We start from the raw sequence: 18,907 nt of genomic DNA, 5'->3' as shown, positions 1-18,907 counted from the left end.
TGTGGAAGTTTGTTGGTAATTTTTTTCCGGCTTCATGTACAGGTCACAAAGGTCACGAAGCTCAAGGTAGTTTGAGTATAGACACATTAATGTTGCTCTGCATGTGCATGACTTAAACAGTAGTAAATGGTTTCCTTGTAGGCTCTCAAAATCAACTAAAAGTGCAACTGTGTAATACTATAAAGCTTGTTTCTACTGCCCACTAGTGGCCATACATGTTCATGTGTGGCTGACTCATATGCTTTGTTGTGTGGCCTACTTCTTTGTCCATTTTAATCTAACTGAGATCATAATTTATAAAAATGAGCATCTTGTTGTATTAAAAATGTGTGAAAGCAGCAACTGAGGCCATATAACCAAGAGAAAGGTGTTTGCTGAGGTCATTAATGGTGTTTTTTTTCCTCATAGACTTTTATACGTTTGACTTCTTTTTCCATAGGGAGGAGGTGCCCCCTGGTGGCCATCGGAAAGAATGCAGCTCTTCTTTTACGTGACTTGAACAAAGATTCATCAAAGATACACAAATAATGCACGACCTGCATTAGAAAAGTGAAGACACGGAGAATGAATGTCTGTGATTCAAATAAACTTTATTGACTTTGCGTCCAGATGTCAAAGGGCATGCAAATACAGGCTTCTGAATCCCATTGTTTTTTTTTTCCTTTTCTCCTCAGTTTGGTTCTATTTTCTTACAAAACTACGTGCACCTTAAGTAATCAATTTTGCAGCGTACAAACCACAAAAATACCAGTTTTACATTATCAAATACTGCACATAGAAAACATTTACAAAGCACAGGTATAAAATTACAGCTCCCTTTGTTTTGTTTTTTCCTTCATCTTTGCCATAAACCACATCCTTTCATCAGCCAGGCAGCTACGCTATCCTTTGTTTTGCTTCTTGGTGGAACGTTTAAGGCCTGTTCAGAAAAGACAAACCCTCATTTACCAAAACAGCTATTCCAATTGAACTGGGATGATGAATCCGTAATTTGCAGGGAAAAAGAGGCATCGAGTCTACTACATGTGCTTTGGGAATGTGATTGTGGTCCATTTAAATATTAGTTAAACCATTAGTTTGGGTTGTGTTCTGTGCTTTCCTAGGCTTGATAAGATAAGGTTTGCCTTGATAGCAGGGAGGGGAGCTACTATGGCCCTAATACAATCTGACAGACGGCGAAAAAGGACAGAAAGGTTACAAAGCAAAACTTGTGCTGTGATCGCTGACATAGACGTGGATGAAGACAAACGAACTGAGGCCGTCAGGTCAACGGCAATGTCTGTGTTTGTTCTCATGGACAGCTGTAACGCTGGCAAATCAAACACCTGGAATGCATGCGTCTGGAATGCAACGTCGAAGAGAAAATTAAACTTGTTGATCACGAGCTCTACTGTCATACAGCAGTAAATCACAATGCACTGCATGCTTTGTTAAATTTATCCCAGCGCTTAAATTTGTGGTTACACTTTTATCTTATTTATGGTAGCTCAACTGATACTAGTGTTGTGCCAAAAGCCAGAAAGTGATATCTGATGTTTCCATGAGTTTCTTTGATGTCTAATATCTTTACTCATATCGGTAAATAGACTGTAGATGTATGAAGGGGTCAAATATAAATAAAGAAATAACTGGTTTTTCATTGCCTTTTGGTCCCTTATAGTATGTTTCAAGAACTGTGATGTTATATTTGACGCCCTCTTGGCCAGATCTCTCTTGAAAAAGACATTTTTAATGTCAATGAGACTTTTTACCCGAATATATAAAGGAAATATAACAGTCACTTTGCCAAAAAACCTGATTCAAGCTTCTACCTTGTGAAGGGGAACTTCTTTCTGGCTCAAAATGACTTGATAGCATTCATGAGAAATAAGTTCGATATATTTTTCAAACAAATTAGGCCAATCACTTTTTGGGCGAATACCGGAAATCACTTTCTGGCGCCACATGCTCAGCTCTGGGGTCACGAGAGAGAGAGAGAGAGAGAGAGAGAGAGAGAGAGAGAGAGAGAGAGTGAAGCCGTGGGCGAAGGCGCCCACGACAGCAAATGCTACAGCCAATGTTTATTGCCAGAAGAAAAACATCATAAAATGTAAGGCTTGGCTCATGCTACTGCAAGATAACAGTGTTTTTAATCATAAAAGTTCTTTTGCATCTCTCTGGATGCTGTTCTGGGTCTGATTGCCCCCACCGCGGTCGCTTGTTGGTCTCATCGTGATCAAACCATCATTAAAGGTTAAATACAAGGTCAGAAATGCAAAGATCAGAGTAACCATGCGGCAAATATTTCCTAGATCAAAATACAAATATAATAATTCCATCAGCTTGATAGACAAAGGGTTGGGGGCGGGGGGAGGGCAAACCCTTCTGCTCAAAACCCATCTTGGCGATTGAAATAAATAAAATAACCGCATCTCGCCAGACGGAATTCATGCTTGTTTACAAACACAGAGCTGTTCCTTTAAAACACAAATCATAAGACATACAGTATTACAGTACAGTAAAAGTAGGGGCCGCCTGATTGGGTGCAGGCGGGGTCCCCGGAAAGTCTCCAGAAGAGACAGTATAGCAAACAAGATGACGAAAAAGAGTTACACTCCTCCTCGGTGTTAGGGTTTAGAAATACATTCATAAAACTATACATATACACACAGAGAACTTCGGTACAATATCTCAAGCAAAATACATTTGTTCAAAACTTTCAGCTGTGTGCTACAAGAGTGAAGCAACGTCTCCTACGCAAAGTAAGGCCATTGTAAACTGAACAAGCCCTCGTTTTTTTGCAAAAAAAGCTAAAAGGCAGGGTTTTGCCCACGCTGTCCTCCTTCTCTGAATAATACCTCTGTCCTTAGAAAAATAAAATACATATAATACTATATTTCGATATAGTGCACAAACTATGACTCAGGTATGTGTTATTAAGATGCGTTACACACAATACATTTTTTGGGTTAAAAAGATGCTTTTTTTATAGCAAGTTTGTGGGGTTTTACATTCTGAGCATTGGCAGCCTCTCCATTCAAATATCACCTGAGCCGTGTCGACTTCATGCATCTGGACACCTTCACATTGACAAAAAGAAAACGAAAACAGTCTACGCGTCACTCAGCTCCGCAAAAGCACGAAGACTGGCAACCTGCTTGATCTCCGTCCCGCCATCCCTGCTGCTAATGAGGCTTCGACCCCCTTTTTTTGTTAATTGTGTGTCCAAATAAATCAAATGACCTTGTGTGAGACGATGCACAATGATCAGGTGACACTACAGTTTATATATAATATTTTTCTTCTTTAAATGTAAGGTAAAGAGAAAGTTCAAAGTTAATGTTGGCGTTCATATCTGAAAACTCTGATCCACTCACACCTTGCTGCCCTGTCGCTCATTATGCATCACACTAACACACTAAATGCATCTCTCTAAAAGACATACACCCGCACTACACTTTAAACAAAGGCAATATTTAAAACTTATCCTCTAGGTTGCAAGAATCAAAGGATTTGGGCAAGTTTTGGCTAATCCTGCCTTTCTTATAAGATATATAATACATTTCTTTGCATCTATTCAATCATTAGAATGGGTAATGCTTTGAGGATGATTGATATATAGCAAAGGGACACACATACACACGCAGTCTCATAAAAGTTCCAAAACGCCTGGAAAAACATTAGTTTTTCCAGGCGGCCACACATTTTCAACAGTATTTTGATAGTTTACCAAGGAGTGGAACAATCAGCAGGGAAGTTACACAGATCTATAAATTTCATTATCTTGTTTTTTGAGGATTCTTATTCCTTTTTTTTTCCATATTTGTATAACATGCCAGCTGTCCCAAGAAAACAAATCAATACATGAAATTATTTCATAGGCGGGACCATACAAGTACAGATCCAGCAAGGAATAGCTCCGAACCATAAAACAAATGACAACACCTCTTTAACAAAGAAAACATTTTGTATACATATGATAGGAGGATTAAAAATAAACATCATAAATCATCCTCCCAAAAATTCAAGAATGCCAGATATCCCTTTAGTTTATCCAAAGTTCAAAAAGCATTGAAACGTGAATTGTGTTGTTCTGAGGTGCTGCGAGACTAAAAGAAACCTCGCATTTTCCCTTTTTTTTTTGCAGAAAGATGAGGAGAGAGGAATAAATGAGGTGGTGATAAAAGCAAATTCAGAGCTCATAAACACGCAGAAGCTTTTAAGAGAGGAACTCGAGACTGTGTCTTTGCACCTCTTCAAAATATGATCTCTGTTAGCGCCTTTGCCCGTGTTCATGTATCAGAAATATATACAAGGATTGATGTTGGTCAGAAAAAAATAAAATAAACCCTTCCACCCCAGACATCTGCACCTTAAATAAACCAGTAAGAAAGCAGTAGCTTAATTTGGATGCTAGTCCCTCCGCTGCCAGTGAAGACTCCATTATCATCACACCTTTAACTGTTTTGTTGATTTTTTCTGCAAACACCCTTATAGTTAGTGCAAAGCGGACTCAGAGGAAATGTAAATGGGAAAAGGTGGCTGAACAAGGTTAAAAGCCTTCAAGAAGTCTAAATCCGGCAGCAGAAGTCACCTGGATCAGCTGTTCTAGTGCACTCGACTTACATTTCCATGCTGCAATTCAAAACAATTGCGCAGCGCAGTGTGACCAAATAAAAATGCAAACGAAAATAAAAAGAAGAAGCAGTCAACCGCTGCGTGCTCAGCGTGAATATTTTACAGTAAAGTGCTATTTAAAGAAAACGCAAACACGCCGCCTGACGGGAAATATAAAACGAGAGTGCTGAAGATGTGTCACTGCCACGTTTGCACCTGAAACAAGTAAAACCACCATATGGCAGGTACGCTAGTAAATGTAGTGCTGACATAATAGTCGGCTATCGCAAAGAAATTCAATTCACGTTGACACATTTAAAAGAGGTTTAGTTAGCGTCAAAGGGAAAGTTAGGAGGGTTAAAGGTTTCACAAGCTGTGCGCATGTTAATGTTTCCGGTGTTGTCCCAAAAAGTCATTCCCGATGTTCCTGTGTGTTTTTTATGTATAATCTCTTTGCTTATATTGGTAAACAGACTACAGAGTCTGTTGGATTTCTGAAGGGCTTATATACAAAATGAAGAAACTACCTGTTTTGAAAGCACCTACATTATAATCAATCCAGTCTCTTCTGGCCTTTCTAAAACATTTATGCTATATTTGTTGCAATTTCTGTTGCCCTCTTGGCTGGATTTCTATTACAATAAGACATTTATAATGTAAATGACACTTCTTAGCTAGATAAATAAAGGATTTATAAGAGTCACTTTGCCAAAAACTGAATGTATCTTGTGACAGGAATGTTGTTTGTGGCTCAAAAGGACTTGATATCATTCATGAGAAACAGGTTTGACATATGTTTCACAGATTATAGGCCAGCAAGGCCATTTACAACAGTTTATTTTTTGGCACAACACCGGCTACATTTGATCGGAAAAGGAGAGGTGCAGAGGCACGCCGGCCATCTCCCCACATCCCTCATCAAGTAGGACGGGAAAAAAAATGGGGAACTCAACTGGAAGCTGGAACAAGTCCAGGTGCTGGTAGAGGCCCTTTCCCCAGAATACGCGAGGACGGGCTACAAAGCGGTCACATTTCTCCGAACGCCTAAGGTGAAGGCAGGGATCATAAATGTGTTTGTCCGCTGGCTGGCTTATTTTGTTCTCGTCTTCTGCAGATAGCGATGACAGCCAACCCCTTCGCTCCGCCATCACCACAACCCCATCCTTCTCCCCAACTCAGTGCGGTGTGCTCCCTTCTCGGCACAAAATAAAGCAGCACTACACTGCTGTCACATTGGTCAAAGCAAGCTAAATGAAAAAGGTTTAAGCACTTTAAAATGTCTCGCAAGCAAACATGCAGAATGCAGCCGACACATATATATAAACACAAGTAAGTTTTTAACTATATATCTATTTTGATATATATATATCTATATATAAACTCTGCCCTGTGAAAATTATAGAATAGCAGTGTTGCTACCTCACATAATAGCCATTATGTGAATATCCGAGCCTGTTATCCAGGTATGTGTATGTGTTTGGCCTCCCGTCCCCAGCTTGTGTGCGTGCGCGTGCGTGTGTGTGTAAAGTGTATCGTCATTTTTTTATTTATTTTTTTTTTGGATTACATCTAAGTCATTGACTCTGCTACATATCCATATTTTATATTGTATACTAGTTCACCTACTACTTATAATAGTAATATTAACAACAATAACAATTGCTTTGGTTTAAAAAATAAACTTTTTTTTTTCTTAGTTTGGCATAGAGAGTTTAGAAACTGGCATCAGGATGTGCCCTGGGATGAGCTGTGCCACGGAAAATCTTGGACTGCAGAACACCCGGTGAATCCTGGTTTTCGTGGTATGAGATGTTGGAAACAGGTGGGTGGAAAAATGCTACATGTTCAGGTAAATTACGCCTTCTCCCGTTTTGGATCTGCTAATCGTTTTGCCAGTAAACACTGAGCGGTGGGTGAGAGTGTGAACGGACAGTCGAGAGGATATTCCAGTAAAGACTATGGCAGCATGTTGAGAGTGCATGTGTGTCAATGTGGCTGGGATCAGGTATTTGTGTGTATGTCAAGTGTGTCTTCCTGCACGGATGCATCGCTTTGTGTATGTATGCCTACCTGGCTTTGCACTTACATAGTCGTCGTGTATATACAGTACGTGCGCCTGTGTCTGCGTGACTCTGCCTTGCGCGCGCGTGTGTGTATGTATTCTGGGTGTCTAGGTGCATGAAGGGCTGGTGGCGCTCTCCAGGGAGGACTGAGAGAGGCGTCGGGTGAGGGGTCCGATGCTGGGGTCTGCCAGGGAGGAGGTAGGGAACAGCTTATACCAGCCGCTGACTGTGGCAGACAGGTCCAAGTCCTCCAGGAGGATTTGGGCCATTCCCATGAAGCACTTGTGGTCCATACGCCCATAATCCCCCCACACTATTACCTGGAGGAGAAATGACAGCAAATTTTTTTTTTACTGATTTCCAGTGCTGTGGAGACTTCTCAGCTACTGGCAGACCCCAAATCTATTTTTCATACAACAAATTTACTAACTCAACAATTATAAGTCCTGTGAAGTTTTTGATTGGTGCATAAGAACTTTCAGTATCACCCAGTTTAAACCTGTGAGACCAGCAAAGACAGCGTAAAATCAATTATTTGGGGTGTTTGGGATCAAAAGAAAAATGCGTGAGACGTTTCATTTTTGGGTGATGAAGCTTAAAATGTTTGGCGGAAAATTGTAAAGGCTAGAAAAAGAGGATTACTTACCTGTAGGACTTTGCCCTGAGGACTCTCATCGAACAACAAAGCCTGCTGGTAGGTGGGGTCCAGAGTCTTCTTCACTACTTTGGTTTTCTTCTTAGCCAAGCACACGCCGTTCTCCAGAAGATACACCTTCACATAGGTTGCTGCAGATGAAAAAAGAAAAAGTGAGCCTCATGCATGTGCTGCTAAGCCCACAGAATTGTAGCTTTCATCAAGAAGTGAGTACCTGGTATGTTCTTGGAGCCTGGTTTGGGGGTCAACCCTCTGGCCTGGTTGACCTCCACCTCTAGCTGCCCTCCTCTGTCTACCATGCCTACATTTACATCCCCTATAGATCAAAACAAATCAAAACTCAATATAACACCATAATAATTTTTTTTTTTTTTTTTAAAAACCCTGAAGTTTCAATGCAGCTGAGATCTCTATGGTACTCAGCTAACAATCAAACGAGAGCCTGGACTGCAGCTGCAACAGACAATGTCCAGCAGCAGAGGGCCACATAGAGCTACAACGCCATCTTCACCACCAGATATAAAGGAGCGCACTGCTCTGGGTAGTTATTTTTTCAAAACCAGTAACCTTTGCATGAAAGATTTATAGCTCACGCAGGAATAACTTCATTCCTGCTGAGCGAATACACGATTACTGGGCAGTATTTCACGATGCTGTTGTGCATTTAAGTGGATGCATGCTGCAAAAAGTTTTAAACAGAAACCGGAGTTTCTGATTGATAATGTATTAACTGAATGATCTGACTGTGCTGGTGTGCGATATATTGTCCCGCTTATATGCCTCACATTTCAATCAAACGCTATCAAGTAGAAACAATCGATGACTTCCACTAGTTTTGTATGATAAAAACAGATGAGAATGGAGTGGACTGCACGGGACTAGATGGTGATGCTGGCCGACTTCACGCTTACCCATTGGGGGTGTAGCTAATGTTTGCCGGCCTACAATCTGAGCGGGGCCTAGTCCGTCCAGGAAGTCACTGAACTGGCTCTCAGGGCCCAGGCGTGTGGTAGGGAAGACAAACCTGCAAGAGGAGAAACAGACTCATGCTGGATGAACAGGTATTGTGTATATGGACGAGCGAACGGATACACTGTCGGACGGGACACGCACGTTCCATCGGAGCTGTTTGAGTTAGTGCTGCCGTCGGTTGAGTCCTTGCTGCCCTGCCGTGTCACTCGGTTTCTCATCTCGACGGCAATTCCGGTCTCCGTGCTTCGCCGGATGGTGCTGCGGAGCTTCTTTGTCCCGCCATCTGAAAGCAGAACACAGAGGTCATGTTCCCTTCTTTAAGTACCTTTATTTCAACAGGCTAATCCACTAAGTATAATAATCCGAGGATTATCAGAGCTGCCTGTTAAGGGCGCCAGGGGTTAACGGTGAAATTATGTGACCCTTATGAGAATATAAGATACTTCGTAAAGCCAAGCAAAGTTTACACACATACACACTCAGTTGCACAAATTGCCTAAAAATGTCTGATGTTTCTCTTTAGTTATTTGTGAGTGTGTTTCTGTGTAAAATGTTTGCTTTTTCAAAGCTACCTACCACAAATAATCAAGAATTCAAGTTTGCCTTGAAAGCTCAGATCCCTGCACTCTTTATTATGAAGCGAGGCCACTCTAGCGAGAAGGCAATATCCACTGGGGTGTCCCTGCGCTACTGAAAAACAGCTCCACATCACAGGTATAACTACAGTCCATTTTAAATGCACAAAGCCCATTTTGCAATGGCTGTTGCAACTAGGGAGCAATAAGCCTTTAGCAGGACCTCCTGAGCCTCGGCTTGTAAGGCAGAAACACAAATTGGCAGCATGGGGAAGAGTAGTGGGTGGCAGGGCAAGGGGAGAGGTGAGAGGCTGAGCTCAGAAAGATGAGGAGATGAGAGGAGGAGAGGGGAGGGTTATCAAGGCTTTGCAAGTCCTGCTGACGTTAGGAGAATGAGAGCAAGCCAGAGAGTGCTAACCCCAGAAGAAGCTTTCAGGACATCATCCCCTGTAATGACACACTGTATCTCCGTGTGACTCGGCATGCTGAAATAGCAGCAGCAGGGCACAGATGAAGTGATTTGGGTTCAGGATATGAAGTGTAAGGTTGTGCAGCTCTTTCCTTCACTTTTATCACTCCACACCTCGGCCTCGATGTCATTCTTGTAGCATTAGCCATAGAGTTTTAGGTCAGTTTTATCAAAGAGTTGGCATTTGCCAACTCTTTGATAAGAGATCGATGTTCACAACTGTAAATTCACACCTTTACACGGGTATGCAGCTTGCGCACTCACACCTCTGTGCAACATGTGCACAAAGTGTCTGCACGTGAACAGCCCAGGCCACACAGTGACAGTTTAGTCACACGGGAGGATGAGAAAGCAGCTGTGAGCTGTCATGTCAGCAAAGCTCACTTTAGAAAACCCTCCACAGTGGCTCTGACTAATTTCTGGGTCAACCCTATGAAAGGAGATTTTCTGGCCAAAAATATTTTTCAAAAACTTTCCAGTGGGGATTAAAAGCTTTCCTCTTCTTTGAGCTTGTTAATTATGAGGCAAATGGCTGCTTATCAAAGCAATAACAAAGAGAAGTAATACATCACAGAGCGCCTTTACGACTACAGCGGTGGTTGCTGTAGAAACATGTACATCTGCCCTGTATAGGAGCCTGGATATATAGCAAAACAGCGCAGTGAAGGCACAGCAGACTTAACAAGTGGTTCCTTATCGCTGCCAGTTAAGCGAACACCCAGCCGTCCCACTTCATTAGCCCGAGCATCTCCAGTCTCATTAAGCATCCTTACCATGCCAGGCTCATTACCATGACAACCACAGACACCCTGCATCATCACCATCACTGTGGAGATAAACAGACAGCAAAACAGAGGCCCTTGATGGTAGTTTTGGGTGTTAAAATGATGATAATGTCAGAGGAGGACAGATCTATGTATCTCTCTATCAATCTGCTAGACCTTCTCTTGCTTTCACCTGAACAAATCTTAAAATGCTACAGGTTACTGAACAGAGCTCTTTTGTTCCAGCTGAAAATAAACTGTGATGCATCCCATGTTAACAAAAATGCTGTCGATGTCTGCAACAATCTAAACAGATGCATGTTAGGTTGAAGCGGACTAGCATAAACCTTTACAAAAAAAAATGCTGCATCTGTGGGGCTCTAAAGAAGAGAGAGGACGAGTGCTGAGGATAGATGGGTGAAAAGGAAGATGAGAATGATAGGGTCCCATGGGCATTGAAGATGAGGAGAGGGGTGCTGCCTTCTGGTACCTTCTATTTATAATCCTGCAGTAAAGAGTATTTCCAACAGCCTGTGTGTGTATGTGTGCGTATGTGTGTGTGCGCGCGTGTGTGTGTGCACGAGAGAGAGACACCGAGAGAGAAAGGGAAAGGTCTGTATGTGTTGTAGCATGACACCCAGACAAACTCCATGCACTCCTGCTGCCATGACAACCCCCGCCCTCAGATCTGGACCTCAGACAATGCCACCTGAGACAACTAGCGCCATAGCGACAGGCTCATCCGCTATTGCCTTTTATTTTATTTCATTCTTTTAAAAATAAGAATCGTAACTTGTACAGGAAATACTTGACTGTAACTTCTGCACTAACTTCCTCTCCAAAACTTTGTCCTCGCTCACAACCAAACCGCACAAGTCTGCTGAAGAGTGTGTTTAAATTTTAACACAAGTGCGACGACGCCTCTGTTACGATGAGTAGTTTCATGCACACAAGTGGGAGAACTCCAGTGTTAAACTATCGAGAAGCTATTCATTTAACTCCATTTCCACACTTGTTACTCGTTTGCCCTCCCCTCTCGTGAAAACAGCCCCCTACACGGTATGAGGCAGTGATCTCTTCCTTCCTATTTAATCCCCTCCTCCTCCTCCTCGTCTGCTCTTTCCCTCCATTCGTTTCCATGGCAATGCCTTCTGCATTGCACCAAGAGCCCCGGCCGGCATGTTCGCTCATAAGCCTTTCCCCCTTACTCTGTCTTTCTGTGCTCATATTGTCCCCTCCACAAGTCCCACTTTTTGAATCGAGCCTCCACTTCTTTTCCACTGTCATATTCTCCTCTTATTGCTCCTCTTTCTCTCCAGCTTTTTGTCTGCTAGTTATCTTATGAACCCCTTCCTAACCAATTCCTTTTCCTCTTTTCTTATTGTATCTGCCTCATCTCATTTCCTGCTTCATAATCATTTTGGGTGTATTTTCTCCCAACCTGCTGGTGAATTCAGTCTGTTATACTGTTAACATCAAAACACACAAAGCACACATCCCGGAAGAAGTAATTAGAGGTTGTCTGACATATATGCCATTTGAGCAGCTAAAACAAAAACATTGCATAAGCTGTTGTGCTTTATTGTGCTACAGTAGAGGGTTTTCAGTTTCTGTGTGTTGCAAAAACAGTTAAATTGTCTCCTGTTGGCTTCACTATGATGAGTAATACCCCGCCCCTGTAAACAACCTCATGAATCTCGCGGAAATGCGAAGCATGGGAATAAATAACACTAAACTTTTTTTCTCAGCTGCTTATGCACATGTTATGTATCATGGTAGAGGAAAAAAATATAAGGGTGGAACACAAAAGTGTTAGGGTGGAAAGAACTAATAGGTTCAAAGCTGAACACTATTAGGAAGGTGAGATTGCTTAAAAATGCCAACAATGCAGAAAAGAGCCACACACTGTGACTGCATGCACACTCACACATGACATATAGCTTCTTTGTTTGTGTGTGTGTGTGTGTGTGTGTGTGTGTGTGTGTGTGTGTGTGTGTGTGTGTGTGCTCAGTAGATCATTAAAACTGCTCTGACATTTGGAGAGCACACTGATGAAGCCATTCTCATTATATGCTGTAATATAGAATGCTGTTTTTAGACTCCCGGGTTACGCCGACATGCCTATTGGATGCACCGGTGACGGCAACGATCCACCATGCATAGCAACAGTAACCAAGCATGGGTGTTGGAGATGAAGGATATGTTGTGGTATATTTACTGCCAGACCCCAGCTAAATTTGGACTAAGGGAAGATTCAAAGTGGAAGCTTAAGTCAGAGCAAGAGGTTATAGTGTACATATGAATCAGAGATTCAGAGCCATATTTACAGTTTATACAATTCTTGTGTCATATGACACATTTGGAGCTATTCCTGCAGCAGGTATTATGGAGTTTATTCAAAATGAGTCAAGCCAGTTAACAAACAGCAAATAAAAACTTAGATTAAGTTTAAAGGTTTTGTTGAACACCCCACAATGTAACCCTCTAGTTTTTACAAAATAATCAACAATCACTAGCGACCTCCTTTGCTTTACCTTAGGAAGCTAAAATCCTGAAAATTAAAACTCCTAATTAGCCTGGCATTATTGCACTATTTGTGACCACAGACTGTATATAAAAGATGGAACACTCAAAAAAATCACTCATTGGTTTTTTTGACTACTGCTTTAACATCTCGAGTCTGGTGCTTTGGTCATTGCTGTCGTGGTTTAATAATGTCGAGAAGTGACGAGATCTGAATAAAACTGAAAACATTATCAGGTAATGCTGGTTATCTTGATTAGCAATGTGCGTCATATAAACTGATATACCCGCCAATTACTCACAACACAGAAAAAACACAATCCTAGAATTTCAAGTAACAGAAAAAGATGGATGATTAATACATTAAGTTCACAGCAAAACATGTTATTAGTAACATCATTTTTTTAAATAACCCAAAGCAATTTAATTAGTTAAGGTGCAATTTGGTAGACAGCTAGCACCAATTATATTAGCCTCCGTGACACTATTAGCATGCTTCTGATAATGCATCAAGTCCTTACACAACACAAACTTCACAGCAGCCATTTTGATATGGTAAACACAGATTTTTAGCGTATAATTAATTTGTTCTTGTTACAAAGGCAAAGGTTTAATGAGTGTGACAAAAGTATCATTGGATGTGTCTATTATTTTATGTCAAATTGGCTTAAAAAAGCAAACTAGCTAAACCGGTATAATTCAGCCACTGATGAATACATGGTGAAATTAGCTTAAAAGGCCCACACTGTTAAAAAAATAAATAAAAAAAAAATAGGACAAACAAGCGTGGCAATCTTTAGAAAATGATTTCTGATGCTTTTAGAACCAATTTCAAACGGCTGTTGGAGGATCAGCAGTTTTTACTCCAGTTAGAAAAAAAAAAAGTCTAATAGCAGTTGGTTGACTGGCCAGTTTCACTCTGTGAAATGTAACCAAACCACATCTACACAGACGTAACATTTTTTTTAGTGCAGGGCATAGTTGTCTTTTGATAAATGTCTCAAATGTGCATTTGTAGTTTTTGCCAAGAAGTCTGTAGGATAAATACAACTCTCATTTCAATACTAAAGACTGGATTGATTCAGAGATGAAGAGATATACAGATATTTGCAAAGCCAGTTATTTCTTTATTTATATAGAACCCCTTCAAATATCCTCTTCACTACAGCCCATTTACCAATATCAGTAGAGATATTAGACATAAAAAAAACTAAAAGAAACATCAGAAATCACTTTTTGGCAATCCGTTGTGTCAGTTGAGCTACCACAAATAAGATAAAAGTGTAACCACATTTTCAAACACTGGGAGCAACTTAACAAATCACGCAGTGCATTGGGGTTTACTGCTGTATGACAGTAGAGCTTGTGACCAACAAATTTAATTTTCTCTTTGATGTTGCATTTCTTTTAGAAAGACGCATGCATTCCAAGTGTTTGTTTTGCCAGCGTTACAGCTGTCCATGAGAACAAACACAGACATTACCGTTGACCTGACGGCATCAATTCGTTTGTCTTCATCCACGTCTATGTCAGCGATCACAGCACAGGTTTTGCTTTGTAACCTTTCTGTCCTTTTTCACCATCTGTCAGATTGTATTAGGGCCATAGTAGCTCCCCTCCCTGCTATCAAGGCAAACCTCATCTTATCAAGCCTAGGAAAGCACAGAACACAACCCACAACCCCAATGGTTTAACTTGGAGCCTCTAAATGAAGATAGCTATGATAACATTTAAATAGTGATAACATGTGATTAAATAGATCATAATCACATTCCCAAAGCACATGACTTAATGCCCCCTTTTTCCCCAATGATGAATTATTCAATCAAGTTGAATTGGAATAGCTGGTCTTGGTAAATGAAGGTTTGTCTTTTCTGAACTGCCCTTAAACATTTCACCGAGGAATGAAAAAGGCAAAGCAACACATAACAGTATAACAAGTAAAAAAAAGCATGAAAATCACTACAGCCAAGTTAACTCAAACATGTAAACAGCAGAAATTTACCGAGCAAAAAAAATAGCAAGTTGGCTCGGCTGGCTTTTTTGTTTTATTGATTCCAATCAGCCCTCCCAAGAGACCCCGGGCATCTGTCTACAGTCACGAAAAAATAAAAGTCCACCTCTTTCAGTTCTAAGGTTTTAAATATTAGTAAGTACACCCCATGATTCAGTAACTTGTAGAACCAAATTTAGTCATGACTTTATCAATGTTTCACATCATCATGGAGGAAATCTGGGCAGCTCATGGGGCCAAAGAATTGCTTCAGTTCATTTTGCAGGCATTTGTTTATGCACAGTTGTTATCAGTTTGATGTTTGGACTCTGAGTGGACCAGAGCAACATTTTTATTTTCTTCTTTAGAAATTCTGTTGTAGATTCTTTGCTGTTCTTGGGATCATTGTCCTGTTTTAAAACCCAGAGTTGGGCAACTTTTAGCTGTAAGGTAGATGCCCTCACCTATTTTGTCCCGTGGCTGTAAAATAAGGCCAAATCATCACCCTCCACCAAATGTAACACTGTGCTTTATGACCAATCACCTCCACTTTGGTATCCTTTGAGATCTGCACAGTCTGAGATAGAGCCTTTTGTTCTTTGCAGTTTTTTTCTTTTTTCTTTTTGATCATTGAATATATATTGACATTGGATTGCATTTGCTGAGATGACCACTCCTGGAAATCTTAGTCACAAATATTTGACTAAGATTTCCAGGAGTGGAAATCTTAGTGTAGAAAGCTGAAACTCAAACTGTTTGAAAATGGACTTATAACCTTTCCCAGATTGTCTTCCCAAAGATCGTTGATGATATCTTTCCATCTTGGCATTGTGTTAACACACCTGGTTGTTTACTAACCTTCCTGATTTCTGTGGAAGCAGTAAGGGTGTACTTAATTTTTTTACACAATGTTTTGCATTTTGGTTTGATTTTTGCTAAATAATGTTGTAATCATTTGTTTTTTGCATTTACCTCATTTTAAAACCAGCCAAGGATATGATTTGTATTTATTTTAATTTTTACTGTACAGTGAAAGCAGGACTTGATCAGCCATAATCATGGTTTGTTTCCCCATCTGTATGCTAAGATAAGCTAACTACAAGTATTTCTCACTTTGAACCATTTCTTTAAGGGCATTTTAGCTTTTTGACAAACAACAGCCATAGAACGAATATAATGTAGGGGCAACAGTTCAGAAAGTGCATAAAAACTATTTACAGTACAAGTAATTAGGTTAATGATCGTGACTTCTCAAAATTGGTTTATTATGTTGTATTAATGTGCAATCATAAGCTTTGTTTCCTTGTTTTTTCCCCCATTTGCTGTGCTGCATCTGTATTTTTATCCTTCCAAAAGAATCCTTTTCTCTATAATTTAACCATTTATGAAACACTGCCAGCGTTCCTCTTTTCCAAGTCAGTTATTTAACTCTAACAGAGCATGCAAAAACAAATAAATGTGGTCGAGGGTTAAGTGTAGCCTAGTCTTACCCCGTCTTTAAAGATAATGCATGGGAATTAAACAAATCGAATTTCCCCTTTGTGTGCACGTGTGTGCACTGTCGCTGTGTGTGAACTGCAATGCAACATTTCAGGCAAAGACCTAAGTTAGGGAGTGGTCAATGTGAAGTAAGTGATTAGCGCTTCTCAGCATCGGGTTGCATGGGAAATTATTTCATGAAATCAAAAAAAACGTTCATGTATGGCAGGATGTCTGTCAGCGAGTTAATATGCCACACAAGCTCTTGTCTAATGGCAATTAATTACGATGAGGAAAAGAGTAATTTAATTTAGATGTAATTTCCTCTTGATTACTTGACTCTGTGGCTGATGACCAAAGGATTAGGGATTGGCAGAGCATTTTATTTTTTTTGAGAAAAAGCAGATGAGAAAAAAATAAGACAGTATGGGCAAAATATGGCGAAAAAACAAACAAAATCACAAGACCTTCTGCTGCTTGTTAAACTACCACTAACACACAGAGCAAAACATGTAAAGAGCAAAACAAAACTGATCTCAAACCTGCCTTTACATAAATGCTTTGTAAAATTCTACTACTGGGATGGAATATTTTAATTTCCTTCTGATTTAATTTAGCTGTTTTCCAGGTTCCAGCCAGTGTATCTTCAATAAAAGCAGGATTATGAGAGCAATAACTTTGCATGAAGAAAATTTCATTTAGGTCAAGAAAATTCCCCAAACAACCTGATCAGAAGGGGAGCTCTATATCTAGCTTACAGATACTTTGTGCTTTGGTTTAACAGGAGATAACATTTCAGGGTAGAAATTAAATCGCTTGTTGAGCGCTTCCTGCAGTGCAGCAGCAGCAGCGTCTCTGTGCCATGAAACAGAATTAGAAATCAATCTGCCTGTATGTTCCCATTGCTTGAGAAGGAAGCAGAACTGTGTGCTGCTCCTATGCACCAAAAGCTGTTCTCCCCATCCCCATCCAAAACACCGCACGGCAGGCAGCAGTAGGCTTGCGTATGCTCTGTGTAAGCGCAGTGTTTACTGTGCTTTTTAATTTTACCTTAGACTTAGATATGTTACATATGAACACGTTGACTCATGCCTCGCTTATTGACATGAGCAGTTTGGGGATATTTATTGAGAAAAGACCACTCTGCTGTCAAGTACAATTACGTGACTTTGATCAAGTGTAGAGGTCTAACATTTTGCAAAATGTGTTTATTAAATACACAGAACAGCAGACAAACAAGATAAAATACTGCATCAATGCACCGATGTATGCAGAAGAGCGTCTCTGAGTGGACAACACGTTGAACCTTAAAGCAGATAGGCTACAACAGCAGAAGACCACACCAGGTGCTCTTCCTGTCGGCCAAGAAGAAGAAAGTTAGGCTGCAGTTCATACAGGCTCACTAGAACTGGACAAGAAAAGTGTCACACTTTTCCCTGTTTCATTACCACTCACTGGCTAGTTGGCAGTGTTCGGACAAATGTACAAACCAATTTCATCTAGCGACAATCACCCATCTCTGGCAATCACCTGCAAACTGGTCGGGGAACATTTTTCCCTTGCGACCTGTGGCTAGCGGGCGCTTGCTGACTTGTCTTTAAGCCTGTGTGAGTGAGGCATTTGGGGTTGTCAAAAGATTTATAGCCACTTGGACAGTGGGAAAGCCTTTTTGCAAAGTCATAACATAACGGTAACATAGGACACCATATCAGCTAGCATATCAGGCGAGATGAGCTAACCCCCCTCCCCACCGAAAATCATTTGAAAATATTGGCAAGTATGCTGCTGTAAACAGTTGCATCTTAAAGACGGTATATCAAATGTCAACGTTGAATCAGATTGCAGGCAGTGTGCTTTGAATCCACATGCTGTTTAGATGTAGTGTTTTACATGCAGAAGCTACACTTCCAAAATTGCAAAGCCACAAAGAAAGAAAGAGTGAAATAGTTCACCAATCTGTCTCGCTAAGAATAGAGCATTGATGGGTTGGTGGGCGAGATTGAGAAAACGTGATAGATGCTGCGTGAAAGTGAGAGCCAAAGAGATTGAGATTAATCGCGGAGAGATAAAGGGGAGGGGAAATTACGATGTCGGCGAGCTTGTGGAAACAAAGGGAGGACAATGAGGAAGTGGAGACATGAGAGGCAGAAAGAGGACAGAAAGTGATCGTCGGTCAGTTTAGCTGTGGGTTTGGCGGCCTCCAGAAGGACCAGTATGGAGGAGAAAGCTTTTAGAGACAGGAGTAAGGTTTCAGTTTCTACAGTATGTGTCAGGAGAGCCAATCACACAATGTCGCTTTCAAAGCAAAAAGACGTGCCAGCGCTTGAAATTACAAAAAAAAAAGAGCAGTTTCACCTGAAATAGCAGCTTGAAAGACGCAAGGACTTTTTCTTTGATTAGTCATAGTGGATAAGAATAGCAATCAAGTGAGTCATCCACAGAAATAGCTTTCATTATCAAAAGGGCAGCGCGTGTGTTACTACAGTTCGGATGCTGCAGAGACTCAGCAACTTTCATTGTTATTATTCTAACTATTCATAGTCTTTGCTCTTGCTCTTTTTGTCCGGGCTTTTCTGAGCTAAAGTGACATTTAAGAATCTCCCTTTGGAGGTGAGTTTTCCCTCAAAGGATCTAAATCATTGTAAGCTTTCCAAGATGCGCCTGCCAAAATTCCTAATGTGTGTTTCCTAGCTTTGACTCAGAAACTGAGCTGGAAGTAGGGCATGAGTCACCACAGAAACACCCTCAGAACTGAAAGGCAAGGTCTCTTTAATCTACTATAGTATAGTGTAGAGGACACGCTTTAACTTGTTGCCTT

The 18,907-nt window shown here is 40.8% G+C and overlaps 1 protein-coding gene across 1 annotated transcript in view; it reads right to left on the bottom strand.

Moving 5' to 3' along the window:
• Positions 1-569: 569 nt before the first annotated feature.
• Positions 570-18,907, bottom strand: part of rims3 (regulating synaptic membrane exocytosis 3) — a 48,564-nt gene continuing 30,226 nt past the window's right edge. The window contains exons 3-7 of the mRNA XM_040020142.1: positions 8,428-8,569; positions 8,226-8,338; positions 7,529-7,630; positions 7,306-7,445; positions 570-6,979 (exon numbers count right to left, since the gene is read on the bottom strand). Of these exons, the coding sequence (XP_039876076.1) occupies positions 6,767-6,979; positions 7,306-7,445; positions 7,529-7,630; positions 8,226-8,338; positions 8,428-8,569 (710 nt within the window). The 3' untranslated portion in view covers positions 570-6,766. The remainder of the gene's footprint in view (positions 6,980-7,305; positions 7,446-7,528; positions 7,631-8,225; positions 8,339-8,427; positions 8,570-18,907) is intronic.

Source organism: Simochromis diagramma, unplaced genomic scaffold (assembly GCF_900408965.1).
Source record: "Simochromis diagramma unplaced genomic scaffold, fSimDia1.1 OVJJ01000753.1, whole genome shotgun sequence".
Lineage (NCBI taxonomy): Eukaryota > Metazoa > Chordata > Actinopteri > Cichliformes > Cichlidae > Simochromis > Simochromis diagramma.
The sequence above is the reverse complement of the archived record's forward strand: the minus strand, read 5'-3'. Positions and strand labels throughout refer to the sequence as shown.